This window comes from Leptonychotes weddellii, chromosome 14 (genome assembly GCF_054177405.1).
Source record: "Leptonychotes weddellii isolate Sample4059 chromosome 14, ASM5417740v2, whole genome shotgun sequence".
NCBI lineage: Eukaryota > Metazoa > Chordata > Mammalia > Carnivora > Phocidae > Leptonychotes > Leptonychotes weddellii.
In genome coordinates, this window is record NC_138382.1 from 20,681,174 (window position 1) to 20,701,151 (window position 19,978).

A 19,978-nucleotide genomic window follows, 5' to 3' on the forward strand; every position below is an offset into this window, starting at 1 on the left:
ATTCCGCGTCAGCCTGAGAAGAGTCTACAAGTGAAAGGAAAACAGCCCCATGGTCGACCATTCAGCAAGAGGAATGTGGGGTGACAAGCAGTTAGTGCTACCCAGCGATCTTTTCCCTTCCAGAACAGCTCAGATCCCAAAGATTGTCCCTAGGGGCTGCACTAGCTATGAATTTGCCGGTACCCTAAAGACAGTCATCTATTTATTTTTAGCACCCCACTGTCAGATGTTTTCAGAGAATACCTCCTCCTTATAACCACCGCTTTTTTTGTGTGCAGTTAATTACACTCCCAATGACAACTGTTTGAAAAATCCCAAGACAATTAAGTGCGAGAGAAACATTCCAAGCCAAAATGCCAAACTGAGTATCTGCTTCGTTGAGACATTCTGCTCTAGACAGGAGGCACATCTAGCCTGGTAGGACTTGGAGGTCCTGGCTGGTTAAAGGTGCAGGTTAAACATACAAACAAACGAAAAATACCTTGTGAGCTCTTCTTTAATCTTCAAGGGTTCATGTGGGTAGAATTTCACTCTAAAGCACATGGTGTATGGTGGATGAGCTGAAACATCATAAAGAAAAGGCATGAGAAAAGCAGCAAAAGACCATGGACTCCAACACACACAGGAAAGTCAGCCGTGAAGTTGCAGCCTAGCTTGGGGGTGGGGGCAGGGGAAAAGGTGATTTTTCTGGAGGAAGCAGATCTTACGCCCAAGAAAACAAAGCCACAGTGACAATTAAACTCAAAGAAAATGCTTGACAGGACGCCCAAAGCAAATGCAGGACACGAGCAACCTAGTCAGTTAGCACATCTTTCCACATCACATTCTCGCCTGGTCATAGCTTCAAACAACATTTTTTTCTTCCAATTCTTCCCGCCCACTTGTGACAGATAAATTGCCCACTCAGGTCTGGGCCTAGTGAGATATTTTTCAGACTGTGAGGTGGAAAAATGTCACTGCACATGACTAGTTTTCCCAAAACAATGGTGCCTTTGAACTAAAATCGCAATTTTAAAATGGAGTCAGCCATGTACAGATCCTACTTTGTATATTTTTAGTATTATTTTAGTATTATTTATGAGGCAGTCACTATGAAAACAAACACTTTTATAACTTCCTGATTTGTATGAATCAAGACAGCACTGCGCAGACTGAGGTTCATGATTCTAGAATGTTCTAAGTGCATTAAATATCTGAAACTCATGGACCAGCTAAGTGGATTCTACAGGACTTGTGAGACCCTTAATTATAAAAACAGTGTTGACTTACAATATTAATCTAATAAATGCACACAGAGCAGGAAGATACATTCAAATTTCAATTAGCATATAAAATGAACACCTTAAAATGAAAGAAATACGGTGGTTAGCGTTATCATTTCTATGGATCTTACATACCCGCTTGTGTTTTGCCTTTTTATCGGTACAGCTACTTGGGATCAACTCCAAGTCTACGTCCAAATGCAAATATGAAACAGGATCCTATTCCTGCCCAAATCCTCTTTCGTAATAAGGAGGGGTTAAATCCCCAGCCATCTCATAATGCCTGGGGCTATTCTGTATGTAGACAAATTCTTTATGTGGAAAGAACTATCAGCATTAAATATGAATGCATAATGAGTATAATTTAATATAGAAAACAGTTCTTAAAAATAATTTGAAAGAAAGCATCCAAATCACAGGAAAACACAAGCATCTTTCTGACCATCTCAGCAGAGAAAAACCGATTATACACATACGCCCACACACACAGATGTCAGAACTCTTTCCATTCAATGCCCTACTTCCTCCCCACCAGGAACTAGCAAATTTTTTAACTGAGTTGGATGCTCCTAACCCAAACCTGTGTTCCCTAGATTTAAGGAAACATTTTTTCCTGGAGCACTAGGAGAAAAATAAACACCATCTATACAGCAAAGAACAAAGAAAAAATAGCAGTGATTCTCAAGTCATTTCTCTTTCATGATACCTAGAATTTCAGTTTTGACTCAAAATATTTACTCATTACACATTCCCCAGATTTCTTTTAATTTGTTTAGGTCACCACCTTTAAAGGATTAAACCTGATTTTTTTTTTATTATTATGAAATCTCTGGATTGTCCTTAGTAGAAAGGTTGAGACAGTTTTCATAAGAGAAGAACAACAGAGCAAAAAATGGAAACAACATAAAAAAGGAATTTTTCTTTTTCTTCTTTCTTTTATTAGTCTTCAAAATTAATACATGTTTCAGCACAGCCAATGAAGATGATTGATAATAGTAGACAGATGGAAAGATAGTGGATGGATACAGATGGATAGATGGATGGACAAGTAACAGGTGGATAGACAGACAGATGGATAGACAGATGAAGGGATAAACCATCCCCTTTCACTTTCCTTCACTTTGTCTCTATTCCTGCCCCTCTGTCCCTTGAGTCCCACCCACCTTACCCCGAACTCTCCCACCACCGTCAACAACTTCATCTATATTCTTCCACCCTTTCTGCCAAACTCACACAAATATATGCCAATATGATTACATATGTGAGGGATTTTTTTATTATAATTTATTCTCACAAAATGAGATCACACTACATATGTTTCTCTTGCTTTTCTCACTTTATTCTATATTCTGCTCATCCCTCTGGGACAATAGTCCTAGATCTAACTCATTGTCATTACTAACTGCATTATAATTTATATTATGGATACAGCAGAATGTATTCCACTATTCTCTTTTAATTATCATTCAGATTGTTTCCACATTTCTACAATACAATTTTATTTATATATAGCCTTGTGCACATGTGCTGTTCTTCTCTCTTACGTTGAAAACCAAAAACTCTTTGAAAAGAGCATTGTAAAGTCTATGTTCTGTTTTTGGCGAAGTATGCTTTTCCTGATGGAATAATCACTCCCCAAACAACTGTCGCGACAGGTTAAGGCCATTTTGTGTACTGGTGGGAACGGCATGCTTAATTAAACTGGTAAAGACTTAAAAAAAAAAAATAAAAACCATAGGGAGCTGAAAAACAAAAAGCCCCACCGAAGGCAAATTGGGGAAAGAAGGATCACAGATGATGATCCCAAACTAGAGATGTCATTTGCTCTTCCTCCTGGTCAGCCTATCTGCTTACTCTGCCCTAGGCTGGCTTCAATAGGTGTCTGAGCTCCTTGGCTATAAGTCAGGACTCCCATTCTGCCTAAGGAATCAGGCGCTGAGACAGGCAGCTCCCCAGGCAGCCATCTTTGAACATGCCTTACCCGCCTTCTACCCACACATCCTCATTCTAAGCCCAGAGGCTCCAGAATGGTCTCATGCTTCTCCCATATGCAAAGCCCTTCCATCACTTGAAGGAAGCTCTTAAGCAGCGCTTACAGTCCTTCTGAGTCTTCTCTATAATAAACATCCTCCATCCTGTCGACTGCTCCTCATCCAAACCCGTTTTGAGTGCCTTCATTCTGGGTATATTCTGGTCTCTGTTTCCTCAAGCCCAAGGCCCCAGGGGTTGCCACATGCATTCGGGTGAGGAGATCGTCACCAGCCTCAGTTTGGACATAACTGTTGCTCCCCCTCAAGAGCCTCATCTCAATGTTAATTCACTCTGAGTTTATAATAGACCAACGCTCTTAATCCTTTCCATATATGCTGTTGCTAAGTTACACAGAAAGTCACATCTGACATCTCTTTCCATTTTTCTAGGATGTGATCATGGGAGAAATTAATACAAGGTGTTAGGGGTACACTCACCACTAGACCCATTATCAGAGAAGAGAGGAGAGCAGGCAGCAGAAAAAAACTTAGAAAGAGACATTTCAAGTCTGAAATTTTCTATCCCCTTTTCTTTTACCATCATATATACCCCTACTATGTCTTTCTCTCATACTGACCCAGCATCACTGACCCCATGTCACCAATGAAAGAGTTTCCCTGTAAGTTAAAAGGAGCACGTGATTTTGAGAGAGTGAACCATGTGCAGCACCAGGGACCCATGCTGACAAGAAGCTCAACCTCACTGCCCAAGCCTGAAGAGGCCAATGTGGCAGTAGGCTCCTCCTTGAGAAACTCTCTTAAGGTTCTGGATGCAAAATTATATGACAAAGTAAACAGTAAAGTTAAGGAATGCTTCTTGACAGGGTTGGAACAGTCTGAAAAGATAAATAATTCCCCCCCAAAAAATGTTGATCTAGTTATGGATGACAAGATTTATGAGAGTATGGAGCCATATATCTCATTCAATGTTTTATCCCCAGAGCTAATTATGGATGAAAGATGGATTCTGTCTAGCTGAATGAACGATTAACCCCAAGCTTTGAGGCAGATGTCAAAGAGAAAGGCCATGCCCTGCCATCACATTCATCCCATCAAAACACTGGTCTAGAAGGTCCATGGTCCGAATGATTACGGCAATTCCTATGATTTAGATTTTTGAAAACCTCTGGTCCTATATCTTCAATTTCTGCCCTTCAACACCTAAAACAAATTCAGAGACTCTGGAGTTGGTTAGAATTGCTATTTCTAGAGGGAGTATTAATTAATTCAATCAACAAATACTTATTGCGTACCTAGGAGATATTAGCTGTAAGTTTAGATGTACAAATAATAGTAGCCATAAAAAGATAAAAATTATGTCTTCATGGAAGACACATTCTAGTGGAATAAACAGGTATAAAATCAAAATTAATAAATGAAATATATAGGACATTAGAAGGTCATAAATGCACAGTCAAGAATAGAGCAGAAAGGGGGGCGTCTGGGTGTCTCAGTCAGTTAAGCATCTGTCTTCGGCTCAGGTCATGGTCCCAGGGTCCTGGGATCGAGTCCCACAACGGGCTCTCTGCTCAGCAGGAAGCCTGCTTCTCCCTCTCCCACTCCCCCTGCTCGTGTTCCCTCTCTCACGGTCTCTGTCAAATAAATAAAATCTTAAAAAAAAAAAAAAAGAAGAAGAAAGCAGAAAGGATTTAAGGGGTGAAAATAAACACCCCCACCTCTCTTCCCTTTTCTCCTCCCCACTATAACCAAATTCATTCAGGTAAGGTGCAATTCTCTTTACTGCCTTCTAGAAAACCAAACGAGGGAAAAATTTAATTTAAAATTTTAAGTCATTAAACAAGAGAAGAGGGGAAAAAGTCACCCCCAAATATGTTAGCACTGGTTTGGGATCAAAAGCCCAGCTCTGGAGCACTGGCATGCACCCATACCAACTGGGTGACTGCTGAAAAAGTGAAACAGGTAACCAAAGGGTTAATGGGACTCATAAGTGCAACTGTAACTTTTTACCCAAATCTGTTTGTTCTCCTAACACAGCCTGCAGCCATGCTTCCATAGATGACATTCCTAGACACCATGATAACAAAACATTGATTTAGTTGTTTTGCAGAGACTCAAGGCTTCACTAAGAAACTGGCCAGAACTGGTCAGGACCACTGACCATCTCTTCGAGCACATGCGTGAGTCCATTGGATGAACTTTTGACACAGAACGGCCTAAAACTCAACCCTCAGATCATACTAAGGATGCCAATGACAATGCAGAGCCACACAGGTGCAGAAAACAAGTACAACCCTCCCCTACTTATTATCTGATTCTGAAGTCATGTAGCTCCTCTCCCCTATACCCAGATCCTTTTTTTCTTTGCCTTTAAGTATCCCTGAGTTTCCCCGCTTTGGGGGACAGATTTGCAGCTTGCCCTCCTGTCTCCTTGCTTGGCTGCCTCTTGAATCAACCCTTTCCTTGCTGCATATTTGATGTCTCAGTGATTGGCTTTGCTGTGCATTGGGCAAGCGAACTTGGATTTATACACAAAAGGAGCCTTCCCAGGGTCAGCCTGGCAGCTGGCTGGGACATGTGGGAAATCCCCTTGTGGGGATGAGCCCATCCGCTTCTCCAAGAGACCAGGACTCTCTGCCATTCCAACTTCAGGTCTTCTTATTCTTAAGCTACAGGGGAAAAGAGATGAAGTAAAGGAGTTTACTCTTGTCTGTGCCAACCATCTGGTGCACACTCAGTAGCTGGAAACACCTGATGAAGGAGCTACCTGTGGAAAAGGAAACACCAGGCGTGGAGCCCACACCCTGCACCGGGACCCTAGACCACAGTGTCATCGGGAACAGCCACTGTGTGTCTTTACTAGACCGAGGAGCATGGTCACCCCATGGGGGAAGACACTACCCCATTTCTACTGTGGTGCTAAGGCTTTGGCATCAATGACAGGGGCCCATGGGGTGGTGGCAACCCCAAATCCCCAGGGGATGAGTCCCCAGATTTGAAGGGGCACTTCCAACAGTGACCTCAAACAAGCCACCTAAATTCTGTTTCCTGCTCTGGAAGAGGGGCCAACACCAGGGGCTGCATCTACCTTCCACAGGTATTTGGACAGGCTCTTGGCAAGTGCACATGGCACATGGCCTAAATCCGAGTTTTTGTCTTGTTGGGATGTTTATCCTACTCCTGCTGAAATAAGAGAAGATGGAGAAGACTGAATTGAACTCAGCTGAAAAACATTTACTCAGCCATGTAAGTGCTAAGAACAAGAATACCACTAAGGAGCAGAGGAGGGCAAAAAAGGCAAAAATCCACTTTAAAAATGCCTAGAGTTTGTCACTGTGCTGAGAACAGCAAGGCCCCTCTTGCAGATGTCCATTACCTGCCACATGAGGGCTGGGGAGGCCAAGCCTCTCCACAGGGCAGCTCAGTGGCCCCTTTTTGCATCAGCGGATCCTGGGGTATTATCATTTTGGTAGTTGGTTAGCACTGAGAATATGGGGAGAGGGACAGCCGTTTACAAAGCAGAGACAGATTTTCTCATCTCCACTTTGAGATCTTGCCCAGAAATGGGGTTGGGGACATGCAATGATTCGCTGAGCAGGGTCCTGGGTGAAAACAAAGACGAGGACTTTCTATTTTTAACCAACGACCATCCTCAAATCTTTGTAAACAAACAAATAGAGGGGATTTTTTTGGGGGGGGGAGAGATTGAGAGAGAAAGATCACTTAGCAGCCTTTCATAAAAGGCAGGAGTCTTCCTCTAATCATTGTATAGAGCTATAGGAAAACAAAAAACATAACTTTAGCAATATACATGTAAACACCTGATCTTTATCATATACACTCCGGCTGACAACTACAAAAAATCCCCCCAAACTCCTTTATTTTTTTTTTAAGATTTTAGGGCACCTGGGTGGTTCAGTTGGTTAAATGTCTGCCTTCGGCTCAGGTCATGATCCCAGGGTCCTGGGATTAAGCCTCGCATCAGGCTCCCTGCTCAGTGGGGAGCCCGCTTCTCCCTCTCCCTCTGCAGCTCCCCCTCCTTGTGCTCTGTCAAATAAATAAGATCTTTTAAAAAATATCTTATTTATTTGACAGAGAGAGAGAGAGCACGTATGTGAGCAGGGTTGGAGGGGCAGAGAGAATATCTGAAGCTGTGAGCGCAGAGCCCAACATGGAGCCATGGGGCTTGATCCCATAACCAGAGATCGTGACCTGAGCCTTAACCAAGACAGAAGTTTAACCAACTCAGCCACCCAGGTGCCCCTCCCTAAATTCCTTTAAACTGCAGGTGAAGCTTAGAGCTGATGCCTCCAGCAGATGTGAGGGCAAGGTCTATACCTGGACTATGGCTCTCCTGTGCCTCCCTCCTCTAGGAGTCCATTGGGGGAACAATGTTCCATTGTCAGATTTTAAGACTCTGGAGAAACACAGCAAAGGGTTTGTTGATGCCAGCAAGACCTCTAGAACCCTGCAAATATGAGGTTTGTTTTCCAAAGGGCCCCAAGCAGTCATCAGGGCTCCTGGCCCTTATAGCACGACTGATACCTTTTTTTATTCCTAATCAAATGAACAGTGTCCCTCCTATGTCTTTCAGGGAGGGGGCGGGGGCTTCACAGTGAGAACCGAGGGGCACACCCCACTCCACTGTGCATTCAACATGCATGACACATGCGTCATGCAGGACACATGCAACATGTGGGACACCGATGTTTTTCATCGGTGCTTCTTTTTCCAGGACGAAAGCACTCGGGAGCACAAACTCTGCACATGCGCAAAATGACACTTGAGTACCAAAAGGGCAGCTCATTACTCACTCATTCAACAAACTATAACTCTTGGGATATGTTTTAACGAGCCAGCGGGAGAACTGCTCTCTTAAGGACTGCTCCATTCTCGTTGGAAACGATTATGATCATTCAGCAACAACTGTTACTATCATCATCATTGGGAGTGCTAATCACTCCGTCACTCTTCTACTGAAAGGACAACCAGCAGCCTCCAAGAGGCTACTGGCACCGTGTTGTCTCTACTTCCAAAGCCGAGAGGGTGTTTTTTTTTTTTCATTGTATTTAATTCATCTTCCTCCTGTTATAGTTCTCTTGGGTTGGAAGCATACACATAGGCTCACCCACACACGCATGCACTGAGAACTTCATAGGGGATCCTGGATCACGCAGTATCTGCCTCACAAACACGTTCTTGGAATCCTCTGGCTGTCTGTGCTGTTCAGGAGAAGCTCTAATAAGGACTTTGAGGTCCGACACTTCTAACCTCAAGTTCAGCGTTTGGACAAATTGCTATGGCCAAACTGAAAACTCTCAGCTTCCATTTCCTCCTCTGTAAAATGGGGATAATAATGGAACCAATTGCCTAGAGTAGAGATCAGCAAACTATCTCTGTAAGGGACCAGAGAGTAAATACTTTCGACTATGCAGACCTCAAGGTCTCTGTCTCAACTACTACACTTAGCTGGTGTAGTGCAAAAGCAACCACAGACAAGACATAGACCAATGGGCATGGCTGTGTTCCAATAGGACACGCAAATCTTATTTCATATCATCTGCACACCTCACAAAGTCTTGTCATTTGCTTTTTTTCTTCCTCCTATCCATTTAAAGTAGGACACCTACTTCTAGCCTATAGGCCATACAAAAACAGATAGATGGCTGGCTGCCTTTGGCCCAGGGGCCATAGTTCACTGACCCCTGATATAGAGCCAATGATGAAGACGAAATGAGTTAATGACATAAAGCACCCAGCAGGCTGCCTGAGACCTAAGTACTCAACCCATAGGAGTTGCTCCTACTCTAGAAGGCAAAAAAGAAACTGATGGGGATGATGGAGAGCTCTTCGACTTGACCTAGCCCTATATAAGCAGACCTCAGAGATATTGTGGATTCGGTTCTAGACCACCACAATAAAGCATATATCTCAATAAAGCAAGTCAAATGAATTTTTTGGTTTCCCACTTTGCTCCCTGAGCGTAGGGTACAATGACCTGAGAATTTTAGCCAAAAAAAAAAGAAAAGAAAAGAAAGTCAGCAATAGTACATGAAACTGAGGATAGGAGATCCAGGTGCCTGCTTGCTGCAGATGTTGTATAACTAACTACACCCTCAGGAGTCATGTTGGTAGGTGTGACTCAACTAGTAATAACGATAATTATAACAGCCAAATTCATTTGCTTATGTAACTTCATCCTAAGACTTTATACTATAAAATTGCATCCAAAAATGAGGCGTTATAAAGGTTTTCCAACCAAAGGGAAACATGAGTAAACTACCCACTTGACCCATGTTTGAATCACCTCCAGTGCTCATACACCAATCATGGAATCTCTTGGTCCATTGCGGTTATCATTCAGACATTTAGACTACCAACACAACCTGTAGTTTTGAATCATGTGGTCCTTCATGAAACAACATGGGTGCTCCTGAAGGGAGCCCCTGGAAGTGCACCCCAACTACATATGGGAGATGCTCTCTTCCTTCTGTTTTCTTCAATATCCCATCAAACTCCTTCCAACAAGGAAGAGTGTTGGGTCCTCCCTGAGGCCCAAGAACCCACCATAGTACCCAATCAAAATGACATCAGTGTTGCCACCAACCATAACATAAGGAAAAGGGTAAAAAGTATAAATCTGGGGCTTATCAGTGCATGCCACTTAGAATTGCACCCCATAAAGTTCAGGGCTTTTTGGTCATTACCTATTGTTACCATTATTTTTTTCCACATTGGAAAAACAAAAAGAATGCAACACAGAAATCATTTATAGACCTGAACTGCATGGACTTTCTGATACAAGGTTTAAACATGGAAATTTTCGATGAAACAGTTGTACCTGGAAGAAAGAGAGATGCCTTGCCAAACCTACTGAGTTATCGCTAGAGTAATAGAAGGTGGCTTCCAAAGCTGGAAAGAAGCAATGGAATGAGGCAAACTAGAAAGAATGAAACCAGCCAAAACTAAACCACAACAGTTGGGGACTTACAGTTACTTGATCCATGCAATGGGCTTTGGTCAGTTGTGTGTTTTGATTTGTTTTTAAAGAACATGGCAGTTAGGGGCGCCTGCGTGGCTCAGTCGTTAAGCGTCTGCCTTCGGCTCAGGTTATGATCCCAGGGTCCTGGGATCAAGCCCCACATCGGGCTCCCTGCTCTGCGGGAGGAATGCTTCTCCCTCTCCCACTCCCCCTGCTTGTGTTCCCTCTCTCGCTATGTCTCTCTCTGTCAAATAAATAAAATCTTCAATAAAAAATAAAAATAAAGAACATGGCAGTTAAACTTCTTTTACCTACTCCCTAAAAGGAGCATTTTGATTTTAGTCCACTAGCATCAATTGGGAACAGATTACATGCATAGCCCTGGCTTAAGCCATGGACCAGGGGGAAAAATCTTCCAAACTAAACACTGGAGATAGGACTAGACAAGTATATGAATGAGGTCAATGGGACAGGTTGCCCCAAGAGGTCAGAGATGGGGTTCCTATCACTATGGGGGCTTGGAGAAGTAAAATGCATAAAGTTTTACTATCAAAATGCAAACACTGAATCATGGAACACTACATCAAAAACTAATGATATACTGTATGGTGACTAACATAACATAATAAAATTAAAAAAAAATCTGTTTCCCTTAAAAAAAAAAATGATCAAGTTCCACAAAAAAAGAACCCATACACAAAGCAAAGGAAATAAGCCACAAAGCAAAGACATGACGGTAACCAAAAGAATAAACAGAAATATTCAAAGATGTGGGAGGTCTGAGGGGAGGTCACTTGGTGCAGTGAGCTGGGTAGTTCCCTGGAAATTGCTGCCCACCTAGAACATCAGAATGTAACCCTATTTGGAAATAAGGTCTTTGCAGATGTGATTAACAAAGTCATACCGGGTTAGGGTGAGCCCTAAAGCCAATGACTGGTATCTTTATAAGAGAAAGAAGAGACTTGGACACAGACACAGAGAAACACAGGGAGAAGGTGATGTGAAGATGAAGACAAGGATCGGAGGGATATAGCTACGGGCCAAGGAAGGAACGCCAAGGACAGCCAGCAACCACCAAGAGCTGGAAGAGGCAAGGAAGGATTCTCCACTAGAGCCTTCGAGGGGTGTGGGGTTGGGGAGCATGGCCCTGCTGATACCTTGCATTCAAGGTCTAGTCTAGTCTCCACAACTGCGAGAGAAAAGATTTCTGTTGTTTAAGCCCCCCAGCGTGGGTAGTTTTGTTATGGCGGACCTTGAGCAAACTAATCCCTCAGCAAGAAGAGTCCTTGGAAGAACAAAAGCAGTGGAAGGCAGGCATCCTAACTGGCCTCATGAATAGGTATGGGACCTGTGGCTTTTCTCCTTCTGTTCCTTACACCGGAGCAAAAGCCAGGTTCCTGGTATGCTCCCCGTATGCTATAGAAGACACGTTCTCCATTGATGAAATTATTCAGCAGCAAGGGGACTGTTCATTAGATTAGCTTCAAGCGGTGCTGGAAAGCGAAGGAATGCCACATAAACACGTTTCACAAATAGCACCATCAGAGACAGAAATTACGTGCCACCTCAGGCTTCCAGGCGGAGCCATCAGAACTTTAGGGAGGGAGCGCTACAGGCGCCAGCCAGCAACTTGACTCAACGGTACTCTATGGCTGAGTTGCACCATGTATTATGCAGAAGCTGGGTCCTCTCCACCCTGATTTACAAGCCGAAGCCATCTTCAAGCACCCCTGTCCCTTCAGGGTGCTTGGCAGCATCAGTGTCTGATAAATAGAGCAAGAAGGTGATCTTAACTACCCTGCTGGGCTAATCAGGTACCAGCCAGGATTAAGCAGAAAACCTCTCTGGAAGTGGGTCTTTCATCTAGGTCTGTATTTTTCTAGTACATTCTTAATGTATAATGCACTTTGATTTCTCCCTTCCTCTCTCCCCTACTTTCCCTCTCCCTCTCTTTCTCAGTTTTGACATAAATCTTTCTCTCCTGGGGCGCCTGGGTGGCTCAGTCGGTTAAGCGTCTGCCTGCAGCTCAGGTCATGATCTCAGGGTCCTGGGATCGAGTCCCGCATCAGGCTCCCTGCTCCGCGGGGAGCCTGCTTCTCCTCTGCCTCTCGCTCTCTCTCTGTCTCTCATGAATAAATAAAATCTTTTAAAAAAAAGCTTTCTCTTTTTTCTCTTTATTACCAAGTGATCTAGGAAAATATTCTCATTGTGAAAGATCTGAGTAAAATATGATTACATAATAAAATATAATCATATAATATAATAAATGTAACATGTGTCCTCACCTCCTTCTACCCTACTCTCTTCCCCTGAGGTAACCAGTTAGTACACATCTTTGCCTCCTCTGCACTTACATGTTCATCTAAAATAATCCATTTTCATATATATGGATCATCTGATATGTGAACCTTTTACTTGCTTTCTTAACTCCAAGATAGATCCAAAATCTGTCAGTGTCAATACTTTAGCTCTGCCTTGTTCCTTTTAATGACTGTATGTATCCCACATAATTTATTTAGCCTTGCCAGAATTATAGGCTTTTTATTTCTTCCAATTCTCAGTGTTATAAGCAATGCTGCAATATATACCTTGCATAATATAAACCTGTGCTTAGATAAATTTCACTTTTTTTCATTTCTTTTTAATTTTATTATGTTAATCACCATATATTACATCATTAGTTTTTGTGTTACACGCAAACAATGAATCATGGAACATTCACTTTCACTTTTAAACTAAATACATGCTGTGCCATATAACACGATTTTTTAAAAAGGAAGTATTGTGAAACTTACAATTACAAATATCCATGTACTGGTTCTTAGTCTCTTTCATTATTAATAAACCAGGCCCTTAGCATTATTTGTCTTGACAAAAAAAAGCAAATGCAATTGATCCCTTAAAATCCCCTGATTTGAGTGTCAGCTAATAACATATGAAATTTCAGGTGAAGACAATAATAGCACAAATTGTGTGCAAACCCTAGAACACCTTGTGGAGAAATAAGTTATTTCAAAATTAGTAATAATACCTCACGCAATAAGAATGTTTTCTTGAACAGTGAAAAAAAAAATAGTTGAAAAAAGATGATTTATCATTAAATAATTAAGACATCTTAACTTTTTATGTTACATATATATACATATATATCTATAATATGTAGATATATGTGTAGATATATATGTAAATATATGTAGATATATATCTACATAAAGGTATATATATGTAGAATACCAGTCCCAATAACAAATGAACTGCCCCTTATGAAAAAATCTTGCATTTGTCAATCATATTTCATAGTGCAAAGACAAAAAGTCTGTATTTCCGTATTTTAGATGATATGCTTTATGGAAATCCTAAATTAAGTTTTATTCACAAAAATATTTCCAATAATAGTTTAGGGTAATTCAAGGATATTTGGAAAAATGGCTGCAGAGATATATTATAAATAATCTATAAATGTCTGTCACTTTTATGTCAGAATAATGTATGAAAGAACAAACTAAGAATAGGACTGACTTGTAGGTGAAACCAGACCTACGAGAAATCAGGATGGGGTTTCTAATAATCCAGTAATAGAGCTCATAGGAAATATTTCAGGCACATCTCTATTGTCCATTCTTAGTATGTCCACCTTTACACATTCACCAAAGTTCTTCATTCAAATTTACTGATAGCACCTACCGCCCTTGGCTTAATCATTTGCACTGATAGGAAAAATATTTTATTAACCATTTATTAATCAGGCCTTATATGTAAATACTTACATTGCTGACATTTCTTTTTTCCCCCTAACATTTCTTGTTGTCTATTTATTCTTACTTATATTGCGAACATAAAATTTTAAAATTATTTTTGTTTTTGAAACTTTAAGGGGCTTTGGAGACCATCAAAACCTCATAATATCCAAAAGAGAAAAAAAAAAAAGGTGTTGTGGTTTTTTTTAAAGATTTATTTATTTATTTTAGAGAGAGAGAGAGCAGGAGCACAAGCAAAGGGAGGGGCAGAGGGAGAGGGAGAGAGAGAATCTCAAGTAGGATTCAGCCCCAGCATGAGCCAGACATGGGGCTCAATCTCACAACCCTGAGATCATGACTTGAGCAGAAACCAAGATCTATGTCTGTCTCTTAATTGACTGAGCCACCACAGGTGCCCCGAAAAAAAAGTGTTTTGCCCAACTTTCACACAAATAAACTGCAACTAGGAGCCCTTTGAAACTGAAACACCTAAGCTCCTCTTGTTGTTAAACTGTATTTCCTAAGGGCCTATAACATGGTCCCATATATGTTTACAGAGCACAAATGAATTAAGTAATGAAGAAGGAAGGAAAAAAGAAATGGAAGAAGGAAAGGGAGAAAAAATGAAAGGAGGGAAGGAAGGAGGGAAGCAGGGAAGGACGGAAGAATGGGTTGAGAAAATATAAAAGATAATACCAAAGGGAATCTGATAAATTATAAGAATAAGGTCAGGATGGGAAAAACGGACCATTTTCTACCTCATTCCAATTCAGATATGGCTAAATCTTCGTTTTTACCTGGACTACACAGATATACTTAATTTTATGTGTATGTATGTACATATTTTTTTTCCATTCAGTACGTGCCCTCTTTAATACTCATCACCAGGCTAACCTGTCCCCCAACCCCCATCCCCTCTAGAACCCTCAGTTTGTTTTTCAGAGTCCATAGTCTCTCAAGGTTTGTCTCCCTCTCTGGTTTCCCCCCCGCCGCTTCATTTTTCCCTTCCTACTATCTTCTTTTTCTTAAATTTCACTTTCAATAGATTCAGAGAGATGAGCTTGTTGGATCGAGAGACATAGGCCTTTTTTTAAAACACATCTACACTTTTATTTCTGATTTATACTTTAAGTTTCCTAGACACTTTCTCTGAATTCACCAATCTCATAAATTCTGATGTTGAATATTGTTAATCATTCTAAACTAACCCATGAAGCATATAATTGCCCAATGCAAAATTAAAATTCAAAATCTCATATATAAAGTAGGTTATTCTATATGGAGAAAAAGTTAAAACTAATAAGATGAGTCCAAATGAGCGATGGCTAATAACTTTAGAGAGAATTAAAATTCAACAACAAAAATGTAATCATCTCATCTCAAACATAAGTTTTATATTACCTTCCAGCTACTTTGAGCACTTCAACAAAAATGCAAGAACTAAAAAGAATCCAAAGGTTAAATTACCATCCTTTTTTACCGTTCTTCAATTATACCCAGCACATTGTCTGTCCTTAGCATGTGAAGGGACACAGGCATTTTTAATTTAGAAAGACAAATTTCCCTCCCAAATGGCTTTACCAGTTTATAATGCCCCCACCAGAGATATTACTCTCATCCTCATCAATTGGATATTATCAGTATTAACCATTTTCTCGTGTAACAAAAACACCTTGTTTTAATTTACATTTTCCTTATTACTAATGATATTGAGCATCTGTTTATGAGTTTACTGGCCATTTATTTTTATTCCTTCTAAGGGTCTTTTCACATTTTTTATTGAGTTGTTTAGCTTTGGGTTTATACCATCACACTTTATGTAGTCTGCATATTTAGTACTTGTTACATATTTGGCAAATGTTCTTCCACTATTTACTTTGTATTTTAATTTATTTATAATTTGTTTTATACTCATTCATTCAACAAATATTTACTAAAAATCTACTCTGTGCAGTGAGCAAACCAAATATTCTGGTACATGAGTTTAATTTTTGCACAAATTTGTCAGCATTTTGCTTTGTTACTCCTGTTTATATTTTCCTTAGGAAGCCCTGTTTGACTCCTAAATTTGTACCTAAAACTTCTATAGATTATTAAATATATTGGGCTTTTGAATTCATCTGGAATTAACTGCATATATGCTGTGAGGTAGGTCTTTAGTTTTTTTTTTTTTCTTTTTCCAAGTGGAAAGAAAATCCAAAAAATCATGCCTGAGTAATCTTTCTATCTCAGATATGAAATACAATCTTTATCATAACCATATACTCACAAATAATGGGTCAATTTGAGATTGGGTGTTTTCTGTTCTGTTTCTTTTCCTATTCCTGTGTCTATCTTAATTACTATATGCACCTATTACAAGGACTCAATTATTATAGCTCACATGCCTTGATTTGCTACTTAATAAAACAAGGACCCTACCCTATCATTGTTCTTTTTCACATATTTAGTGGCTGTTCTGGAGCATTTTCTTTTGCAAATGAGCCTTAGAATCAGTTTGTTAAATGCCATAAAGAATCTCACTGACATTTTTATTTGAAAATTATTTGAATGTATATATTAATTTGTAAAGAATTGACTTTAACAATATTAAATGGAAACATAAGAAGTCTCCATTTATTGAACTCTTTTAAATCTACAGTAACTACTATGAAGGGATAGACTATGACTCTAAAAATGAAAAATAAAAATGTTTTTTTAAAAAGGGATAAGATGTTAGTTGAAAAAGGGAAAAAGAAAAATTCAAAAAAAAAAAGACAGTTAAAAAAAATTAACTTTGAAAGACTACAGAATCATGGTAAAGAATCCATGGATTCTATGTGCAGTATTCCCCTAGCGCTGGAGTTCTGCCGTTCTCATTGATCGGTAAACTTGGTCTGAGCTGGCTGTTCTCGCTGATCTTCTGGGGGAGGGGCCTGTTGCCGTGGTTCCCAAATGTCTTTGCCGGAGGCAGAATTGCCCCGCCCTTGCCCAGTCCGGGCTAAGTAATCTGCTCGGGTTTGCTCTCCGGAGCTTTTGTCTCCACAGTATAATTTCATAGTTTTGCACATTTCTTGTTATATTTGAGAAATTTGTTTTTACTTGTTATTCCTATTGTAGGTGATAGCCCTTTCTTCCATTACATTTCAGAAATAGTTGCTGCTTGCGAATAAGTATCGTTTTAGGATATTAATCTTGCATCCAAGGATAAAAGCCATTATTAACTGTGGGTAAGAGGTGGCGAAGGAAGGCAAGTAGAGAGCTTGGAGAGACCCAGAGAGGACAAAACCACATTTAAAATGCTATCTGCAGCTATGAGAGGGCATCCAGCACCCCTCAACACCCTAGCTTGGCTGAACAGAGTGAGGCATACAAGCAAGACAAAGAAATCCCAGAATAGTTTGGGGAAGTGTTCTGTTAGGACTTTGGAGAACACAGAAGAAATGGCCCCACACTGTGTTTAAGCAGAGAAGGAGCCTTACTTAGGGTACATAAGTGTTCCCAAGGCTGAAGCAGGGCACAGAAGAGGCTGAGCAGCGCTGAGAGCCAACGAGTGAAAGACGCCTAGAATGGGGACCACCAGGGGGCGCAGTCTGTAGACCTGCAGGGCAAGACCAGGAGCAGAGGTCCCAGCAGCACGGACCAGTGCATATGAAAGGGCAAGTGGGACCAGTGACATCCAGAGAGGATACAGTGCGGAAAGATGTCAGCAACCAAAAGCCAAATCACCTAAGACAGGTCAGGGGAAGACTCAGAGGACCGGGCACGAGAGAGACATCATCTTTGCTGCCATGATGGTACAGAAGCATCCCCTGCCTCAAGAGGCCATTCCCGGAATGGAGAAGGAGGAAAAGCTCTTGGTGTGGGAAAAATACCCCAGCATATAAGTATGCACTTTCAAGTGTTCATGTTTAAACAATGAATTCACTGAGTAATTTCCTGAAAGAGATCAAATTCTTTCTTTTTTTTTTTTTTTAAAGATTTTATTTATTTATTTGAGAGAGAGAAACAGCATGAGAGGGGAGAGGGTCAGAGGGAGAAGCAGGCTCCCCGCCGAGCCAGGAGCCCGATGTGGGACTCGATCCCAGGACTCCGGGATCATGACCTGAGCTGAAGGCAGTCGCTTAACCAACTGAGCCACCCAGGTGCCCAAGAGATCAAATTCTAAACTGGTAGATCTTGAGTTACCCTGAAGGGCCAAGATTGAACTTTGTTGCCCCCAGAGGAAAGAAGCTCACAGAAAACTGAATTCAGTCATAGGGAAATAATGTCACATTTATGCACATCTGAGTCATAATGTGCAACTTTTTTAAACCTCTTCACGCTAATACAGTTTGTGTGGTTACACAGATCCTGCAAGACATGAAAGTTTTGTTCTTTTGATGTGTGTCACTACATGTAGACACACTAAGCTACATCCCACAGTTAGGGAACAAGGCTAAAAGCTATACGTTGTAAGTGCAAACACTCACTATTCCTACATGGAAAACAAAGACTCTGAAAATCTAATATCCAACATATGCACTTCATTTAACACTTCGTTCGCAGAAAACCTACTATCTGAATACTCTGAAAAGGAAAAGATCAAAGCTCCGTCCACATTTGTGCCTATAGACATGCAATGATGGAACAGGGGAATGGGGAAGATATTCCCCTCAACACTGCCCAAATCATGTAGCCTACCTGCATTTTAACCTAGTCGACAAGGAATGATAAAAAGTTAGATTTGAAGGTTCCAATTCCAGCAAGTATTGATTAATCACACCCCACCCCACCTCTCCCACTGAATGCAGCTATAAAGCCCGGACAGAATGTGTGCAGCAGCTATTTAAGGACTCTGGAAAGTAAATAACAGCAGGCAGAGTGGGAAAAGAGAATAATTCACAAGACCACTGAACTGGTGTTGGGTTCTCCACGTTTTTCCCTCTGGTATCCCTTGGACAGAACTCAGATACTGGGAGGGCATCACCATGGAGGGGGAAAGCTCCAGGAGAAGCTCCTAGTTAAAGCAAAGAGGGTTCTATAGCAACAGAGCGACAGCAAATGGGCTAGAGATTTTCTTATCTGGAAGTTTAACCTTTTTCTTTGATAATCATAAAACTACTCATGTTATGTATTTCATATTGGGTGAGTTTTGGTAATTCATGGTTTTTGAGAAATGAGCCCATTTCATCTAAGCTGTCAAACTAACATACCTAGAGTTGTTCTGTGGGGTCTGTAGTGATAGTCTCTTTCATTCCTGATATTGGTAACCTGTGTCTTCTTTTTTCTTTATCGGTCTTGCTAGAGGTTCATCACTTTCTTGATATTTTCAAAGACCAACTTTTACTTTTTTTTTTTTAAGATTTTATTTATTTATTTGAGACAGAGAGAATGAGAGACAGTGAGCATGAGAGGGAGGAGGGTCAGAGGGAGAAGCAGACTCCCCGCTGAGCAGGGAGCCCAATGTGGGACTCGATCCCAGGACTCCAGGATCATGACCTGAGCCAAAGGCAGTCGCTTTAACAACTGAGCCACCCAGGCGCCCGACCAACTTTTACTTTTAATAATTTTCTGTATCATGTATTGACAAATACAGCAGCTTGGCTGAATTTCAGAGTTATTAAGGCTGATTTTAAAAGTCTCAAAATATTATATTCTATATCATTCCATTTATAGGACATTCTAAAAGGACACAAACTATACTGACAGAACAAATCAGGGGTTGCTAGTGCTTAGGGGCAGGGATACAGGACTACAAAAGGGAACACAAAGGAGGTTTTTGGGGTGATGGATTTATTCTCTACTCTGATTGTACTGGAGGTTATACAAACCTATATGTTAAAATTTACAGAAGTATACATCAAAATAAAGTCAATTTAACCATATGTTCATTTAAAAAATAAAATTTAAGTTCAGAGGAGAAATAAGACTTTGGTTTAAGAAGTCTTTCGGCTTTGAAATGTACACTCAGGAGCACCAGGATGGCTCAGTTGGCTGAGCATTTGACTCTTGATTTTGGCTCAGGTCATGATCTCGAGGTCATGAGAT

The 19,978-nt window shown here is 40.8% G+C and overlaps 1 protein-coding gene across 2 annotated transcripts in view; it reads right to left on the bottom strand.

Annotated features, from left to right (window-relative positions):
* Nucleotides 1-19,978, bottom strand: part of FRMD3 (FERM domain containing 3) — a 273,925-nt gene that overhangs the window by 95,867 nt on the left and 158,080 nt on the right. For both annotated transcript variants that reach the window (XM_081802886.1, XM_081802885.1), the window contains exon 4: nucleotides 482-560. In XM_081802886.1, coding sequence (XP_081659012.1) covers nucleotides 482-560 — 79 coding nt within the window. The remainder of the gene's footprint in view (nucleotides 1-481; nucleotides 561-19,978) is intronic.